This window comes from Miscanthus floridulus, chromosome 3 (assembly GCF_019320115.1).
Source record: "Miscanthus floridulus cultivar M001 chromosome 3, ASM1932011v1, whole genome shotgun sequence".
Taxonomy (NCBI): domain Eukaryota; kingdom Viridiplantae; phylum Streptophyta; class Magnoliopsida; order Poales; family Poaceae; genus Miscanthus; species Miscanthus floridulus.
The window spans coordinates 40,674,292-40,681,837 of NC_089582.1; the positions used below are offsets into that span (position 1 = coordinate 40,674,292).

Consider the following 7,546-nt stretch of genomic DNA (forward strand, 5'->3'; position numbering starts at 1 on the left):
ACTCAAATAAAACACTTGCAACAACATGGAACAAACTGCTGCAACATAAGACTGAAGCAGGTGAAACATTTGGAATATATTATTGCAATATTTGTGTGAAGCATAAGAAACATCCCGATCAGAATGATTGCAACATACGTAGTAGTAATGCTTGCAACATATGCAGCATGTGCAACATCCCCCGATCTACTTTTGCAACATCCATATGATTCAACTGCAACATACCTCTCTGAAGCGTCTGAAACAACTGAAAGATACAATTGCAACATGGGGGGAGAGCCTGGCACGGGGAGTGCCATGGCCACCGGATCTGAGGGCGTTGGGAGGTCCCTGTGGGGGGGGGGGGATGCCGGTGTCGGGGGAGGGGCGCCGCAGGGGTGGGGGAGGAGGACGCCGGGGTCGGGGAAGGAGCCGCTGGTGTGGGGGGAAGGATGCCGCGATGGGGGAGGAGGACACCGGAATGGGGGAGGGCGCGCGCTGGGGTGGGTGAGGGCGCCGCCGGGGTGGGGGAGGAGGACACCGGCGGCGGCCAGGGAGGGAGCAGGGGTGTGGAGAAGACAGGCGGGAGGTGCGGAGAAGCGTGGTCGCCGGCTCACGACGTTGTGGAGCGTAGTCAGGGGGCGCGGCGCTGCGGTGAATTATTTTTCGTTTTTTAAGAAACCGAGGGGAGCGGATAAGAACGCCTTGCGGGCCTCCCGGCCTGCCAGCAGGTCCGTCCGGTGCGGACGGACGCCTGTATACAATCATTATCGTGTATATATATAGATGTCGCTGTTGCTCAATATCCGGAGAAATATTCGTAACCGACACTATCCGCGTCCGACTCATCCCATATTCAATATATATTTATTCGTAGCGGTACCCGATAGCTATCCGCGTCCGAGTCCGAATCCGAAGAAAAATATGAAAACAAATATGATATGAACAATATCCGTTCGTATTCGATCCGTTTACAGCCCTACGCCCTGGTCGTTTGGGCTTGTTTGGCTGATAAGCCATGGCTGAAAGTACTGTTGGTTGATTTGGTGTGAGAGAAAAATACTGTTCGTTGGCTGAAAAATACTGTTCGAGGCCGCAGTTACGTGACACTTAAATCATATGGCGTTCTCAATTGTTAATAGATAATGACAGCATTACACAACCAATTTCACCTCAACGTGTGGCTAGCCTGACAAAATGTAGTTAAGAACGAGTCAAGGATTGGAGCAGTAGTTGTCTATTCTTCTTTGGACAAAATTACAAAATGTAGTTAAGAACGAGTCAAGGATTGGAGCAGTAGTTGTCTATTCTTCTTTGGACAAAATTGTTATCTATTGTACTGACACATTCTTTTGCTTATATAATACTGCGCATGAAAGAAAACAAATCTATGCAATAACTTATTATATACTACTGTATTACTTATATAATACTCCGTGTGACATTAATTTATCTTCTACTTCTAACACGCTAGTAGTATAGCCGTACAGGCGCAGTACCGTGGGAGGAGCTGGAATCATCTTCTCACGAATGTCTGATAACTTTAATAGCACAACTCTTCAGTGCAACACAGTATCCACACCACGCAAACAGACAAGCCCGTGTACCTAGCTCTCAAAACAGAAGCTAATGCTAATCCCTGATTAGCAAATGTGCGAACAACGGTTGAGAATAGAGGCAAGCAGTTGGATACACAGTTACGCACGATGCTAGCATGCTACATCCATGTGACTAGTAGTCAGCAAGAGACGGCCCTTAAAGCTGCCCTATCCTACCGGTGTGTACATCACCTTTGTCCCATCGCAGTAAAGGTAAATCTTCATGCAAGTATCTGGTCCAGAGAGGGCAAGTAGCTCCTTACAGAGATCCTCATCGAGAGTTGCCGAAGGATCAAAATTTATAGTAACTGTTTTGAGCACTGGTGTCCATCCCAATAGTCGTTTCACAAATGCAAAATCACAATCTGCAACGCTGAATCCACAAATATCCAATTCCTCGAGAGAATTCAAGCAGAGCTCCTCAGTTTTCCAGTCTTGCGGCTGATGACAAACACAACCCGGCGAACAAGCACATTGTTCCTGATGAGGACCATAGACATAAGATAGGATAACTTCTCAACAATCTTTTCAATGGCTATTGACAATAAGAAAAGCATGCAGGAGAAAGTGGAAAACAATTCGATTTACAGTCATTTAGAAAGTGGAAATGTGAACATATGCCAAATTTGCATAAGAATGGGATATCATTTGGTGTTAGCCAATGAGTTCGTGGCATGTATATATAGAGAATTGTAGAAAACAAAATTTCTACAAAATGACACAAAAAATATACCAACTGTAAATAGAGTATAATTGATGAATTTTGCTTCTTAGGGTTTCAACAGAGCCTTTAGCATGGCATAATGAGAAGTAAAATCAGCTTAAACACTCGACTGTGTGAGCAAATTATACCATCAGTTTGAAACCTGATGCCAGTGAGCAACATCTACGCTGGCAATTAATTAGGATCCAAAGTAGGGCTGCAACTTTTCATTGTATTTTTGAATTGATGCACAGCTGCTAGTATGGATCCATACAATTATATCTTCCAGAAACAAACCATGAAAGAAAAGTAGAAAACTACACCTATGCGTAGCAAACTAACTCCTGAAGTATCAATGTACCACCATTGGTCAAGCATTAGTGCACCAAATGAAAATCTTCCACCACTTTCCAAGTAACCAAAGTATTCAAAGCTGATAAGGTGAAGCATACCGGAATGTTTTCATGTATCTGCAGAAACAGCCTTCTTATACTGGTAAAAATCTTTAGGAAATGGAATATGCAAGAGACAACAGCATGTCCAATTGTTACTAAGCGCAGCCATAAGTCCTCAAGCTGGGGGCAAGGTTAGAGCTTCCATCAAGTAATGGTAGTTAACCATCTTCTGCAAATTCATAAAAAGCCACAACAAAATTTCATATGCAGCAAGAAATAAAGCAACTCTCTAGAATAACTGATTTTCTCACAAGAAATGACTTGTTACAAAATACAAGCAAACTACTTTAGAATTGTTTTGCAGACTAATGACACGAGATGTCTCTGGTAAAGAATCACAACTAAGAACTAAACACTCATCCTGTTTAGGCCTTATCTGAGTTGAATATGCCCCAAGTAACACACTACCATCCACTCCTGAATTCATGTCCTTGACTAAATAAGTAAATATTACAACTATACCAGTGCATCGACGGGAACAACAACAACAAAGCCTTTAAGTCCTAAACAAATTAGGGTAGGCTAGAGTTGAAACCCAGCAGAAGCAATCAAGGTTCAGGCACGTGAATAGCTGTTTTCCAAGCACTCCTATCTAAAGCTAAGTCTGTGGGAATATTCCATCATTTCAAGTCTCCTTTTATTGCATCTACCCAAGTCAACTTCGGTCTTCCTCTGCCTCTCTTCACGTTACTATCCTGGCTTAGGATTCCACTACGCACCGGTGCCTCTAGAGGTCTCCGTTGGACATGTCCAAACCATCTCAACCGGTGTTGGACAAGCTTTTCTTCAATTGGTGCTACCCCTAATCTATCACGTATATCATCGTTCCGAACTCGATCCCTTCTTGTATGACCGCAAATCCAACGCAACATACGCATTTCCGCGACACTTATCTGTTGAACATGTCGTCTTTTCGTAGGCTAACATTCTGTACCATACAACATAGCAGGTCTAATCGCCGTCCTATAAAACTTGCCTTTTAGCTTCTGTTGTACCCTTTTGTCACATAGGACACCAGATCCTTGGCGCCACTTCATCCACTCTACTTTGATTTTATGGCTAACATCTCCATCCATATTCCCGTCTCTCTATAGCATTGATCCTAAATATCGCAAGATATCCTTCCTAGGCACTACTTGACCTTCCAAACTAATATCTTCCTCCTCCCGAGTAGTAGTGCCGAAGTCACATCTCATATACTCAGTTTGAGTTCTACTGAGTCTAAAACCTTTGGACTCCAAAGTCTCCTGTCATAACTCCAGTTTCTGATTCACTCATGTCCGGCTTTCATCAACTAGCACTACATCGTCCACGAAAAGCATACACCAAGGGATGTCCCCTTGTATGTCCTCTTGTGACCTCATCCATCACTAAGGCAAACTGATAAGGGCTCAAAGCTTGACCCTTAATGTAGTCCTATCCTAATTGGGAAGTCATCCGTGTCTCCATCACTTGTTCGAACACTAGTCACAACATTGTTGTACATATCCTTAATGAGCCCGACGTACTTCGTTGGGACTTTATGTTTGTCCAAAGCCCATCACATAACATTCCGTTGGTATTTTATCATAAGCCTTCTCCAAGTCAATAAAAACCGTGTGTAGGTTCTTATTCTTCTCCATATACCGCTCCATAACTTGTCTTATTAAGAAAATAGGCTTCCATGGTTGACCTTCCGGGCATGAAACCAAATTGGTTCATAGAGAATCGCGTTATTGCTCTCAAGCGATGCTCGATAACTCTCTCCCATAGCTTCATAGTATGGCTCATCAACTTAATTCCCCGGTAATTAGTACAACTTTGAATATCCCCTTTATTCTTGTAGATCGATACCAATATACTTCTCCTCCACTTCGTCAGGCATCTTGTTCGATCGAAAAATATGGTTGAACAGCTTGGTTAGCCATACTATAGCTATGTCCCCGAGGCATCTCCACACCTCGATTGGGATACCATCCGGTCCCATCGCCTTACCTCCTTTCATCATTTTTAACGCCTCTCTGACCTCAGATTTATACCAGTGCATCGACAGGAACAACTGACAAAAAGCGGTTGAAGTAATCAATCATCAATCATTCAATATAAGGTACCAAGGTACATCATATTTTATATAAAAAAGGAAGACTAAACACGAACCATCTATAGGATTTACCTAAGTGAATAACCTCGATAATCCTACGAATGTGAGACTTCAGAAAAAACAAACTGAATGAGAATGTCATATAAGAAATGGGGAGTTCTTAAAAATTGTCATGTGTAGTCATACAAAAAAGGACTGTATCTAAAACGATGATATATGTGAATAGGGGATGGCACCGATCGAAGAAAACCTTGTCCATCATTGAAATGGTATGGACATATCCAACAAATGCCACTAGAGTCACTGGTGCACAGAAGAATAGTAAGGTGTGCCAGTACTGTAAAGAGAGGCAGCAGGGCTCAAACAAACCTAACACGAGAAGAGTTTGTAAAGAGATACTTGATGGAATATCTCAAAAAAACAACATTTTACTATTACTTATAACTTTTTTTAATGCTTGGATACTTATTGGGTTTTAATCTCTGGCCTACCTCACTCACTTCAAACTAAAATGCTTTGTTGTTGTTGTATCTACCCATGCTGATAACTCAATACCATGCTGAACACATTTCCTTTTAACCCATTCCACACTTGATACCGAAACTTGTTGTCAAAAAATTAAACAAACAAACATTCATGGGAAAATATGGCAGCATCGCCATCTAACATGATTTTCAATTATTCACACGCTGTAGCACCATCATGGATGATACCAACACCAAGACAATCTTCTAAGCTACTGATCAAGATAAGGATACCAGATTAATTCGACACTATTCTCTACTGATCCTGATAAACACTTTATATTTAATGAAAGGACATAAGGAGTTATAAAAACTTTTTCCATTTTTTGTGTTCTACTATAAGTTAACTAAAGAGTAATGAACGTGTGTCTTGCAGCATCAGTCCATTTGGCTTGAGGTGGGATAAAAAAAAACCAATTCATTTGCTTGCCAGATCAAATAGTCATGTATACATCTGATGGTTGCACATGGCCATCAGCCCATGTATGGTCAAGTGTTAAAACAGTGAGCTGTATACGTGTCCCTACAACTGAAGGTTGTTTGACCAGGCATTACATTGACAGTCAGTTGCTTGCTACATCAAGGTCTATCAACACTACAACTCCGAAGTAGTTTTTGTTACAAACTTACAGTTACTAGCCTTTCATCTGAAAAAGCTTACAGTTACTAGACAATTGTACTTAGCAATATTTAAATAAAGAAAAGTTTCAAATGCACTATAACAGGACACGTATAGAGAGTACTCACATGTGGATCACAGATCGAAATGTAAAGATCAGGGATCTTCTGAAAGCACTGCAATAACATCAAACTGCCCCAATTGTACTGATGATCAGGCAATTCAAAGCATAAGGTTGCCGGTCTCTGTAGATGTGCCATCTGACCAAGCTGGACCGAGATGGGATCATATCTATCAATCCACTTGATCATTTCCATAACAGGAGCAACGATGTCAACCACTGGTTGCCTCTCGAAGAAGCAATAAAAAATACTCAGTTCTATCAGCATTGGTGACACAACAGTGAGCTGCTGCAACCCTTTGACAGTTTGCAACCACAACCTTAGGAGAGACTCTGAGCAGATAGCGAGGTTGGACACCCCTTGAGTGTCGACGAGACGAAGTTGTCGCAATGAAGGGCAACGAGCAGACGAGAAGGCGTCGCCGATGTCGCAGGCGCCTGGGAACTGGACGTAGGCCAGGTCCAGCATGCTGAGCTTCGTGAACACGCCGGACGGTGGCAGCACGAGACCAAGGTAACCTAGGCGGAGGATAAGCCGTTCGGCCCTGTCGAAGCAGGGCATCTCAAGTTCTCAACGGCGGCCCTTGCACCGGCCTCCCGAACCTTCGTCAGCACGTTGTGGAAAAGGAGCTCGTTGGTGAGGCGGGGCGCTGCGAGGCGGAGTACCGCGGCCGCGTCCCTCGGGTCGGCGTCGTTGGCCACGACACTCAGGCGCCCCATGGCGGGCGAGCGCCGCGCAACAGCCGGCTCGGCGGGGAGCGGGAACCGCAGCTCCGGGAGCTGCGCCCAGAGGCGGCTCCAGCGGCAGGAAAGGACGCAGGTCCACGCGGCGGCCGCGGCAGAAGGGAGGTGGAGGAGGACGAGGAGGAGGATGTCGTCGGGGAGCGCGCTGAGAAGGTCCTCCTTCTACCCCTCGCCGCCGCCGCCTTCATCACCGGCAGGTGCGAGATCCGGGGGTGAAAGGCCCTCGCCGCCGCCGCCTTCGTCACCGGCGGCTGCGTGATCCGGGGGTGAAAGGGTTGGGGGCGTGCGGCGGTTTCCCCCGGATATGCACAGAGCCGCCCGGAATTTCTCCCAATGTCACGCATCGTCGACCAACGCCGTCGCCGCGAGATCACCTCCACCTCAGTTGTATTGGATCTCTCCAGCGTTGGCGATTTCTCGGCTGATTGCCGGCGAGAGCTGCCGTGCCGCAGCCAGCTACGGAGAATTGGGGTTTTCGGACGGAGGCCCGTCGTCACTCGCCACTAGTCATGGGCCGCGAGCGACCACTAGGCCGGGCTGTGCTGGGGAAAAGCCCACTCCATTCTAGTGCAAACGAACTCATCTGGCCCAATCCGGCCCAACTTACAATATTCTTCAAGGTTCAAGACCTTTTCACATCAATGTTCTGGCCAAACCTGCTAGTTTCTACTTTGGCAAACGTACAACATTTCTTGTATTTGGTTCATTTCTGCGCTACCTAAA

At 45.1% G+C, this 7,546-nt stretch overlaps 1 protein-coding gene across 3 annotated transcripts; it reads right to left on the reverse strand.

The window, feature by feature from the left end:
• Positions 1-1,506: 1,506 nt before the first annotated feature.
• Positions 1,507-7,261, reverse strand: LOC136545524 (uncharacterized). 3 transcript variants are annotated; one of them, XR_010781072.1, is made up of 3 exons: positions 6,087-7,261; positions 2,733-2,904; positions 1,507-2,057 (listed from the first exon to the last, which is right to left on the reverse strand). XR_010781072.1 is itself a non-coding variant. In XM_066537534.1 (2 exons), exons 1-2 carry the CDS (start codon positions 6,639-6,641, stop codon positions 1,746-1,748), a joined length of 867 nt encoding a protein of 288 aa, XP_066393631.1. In that variant the 5' UTR covers positions 6,642-7,261; the 3' UTR covers positions 1,507-1,745. The 3 variants fall into 3 exon arrangements, 1 of the variants encoding a protein (XP_066393631.1); XR_010781074.1 differs by having other exon boundaries at positions 2,604-2,904; XM_066537534.1 differs by lacking the exon at positions 2,733-2,904.
• Positions 7,262-7,546: the final 285 nt, after the last annotated feature.

Excerpts from the sequence above, each read along its gene's own strand:
- LOC136545524 (XM_066537534.1), bottom strand. The coding sequence starts at position 6,641 with ATGCCCTGCTTCGACAGGGCCGAACGGCTTATCCTCCGCCTAGGTTAC. Across the intron at positions 2,058-6,086 it reads TTTCGATCTGTGATCCACAT|GAACAATGTGCTTGTTCGCC; the intron begins GTGAGTACTCTC and ends GGTCCTCATCAG.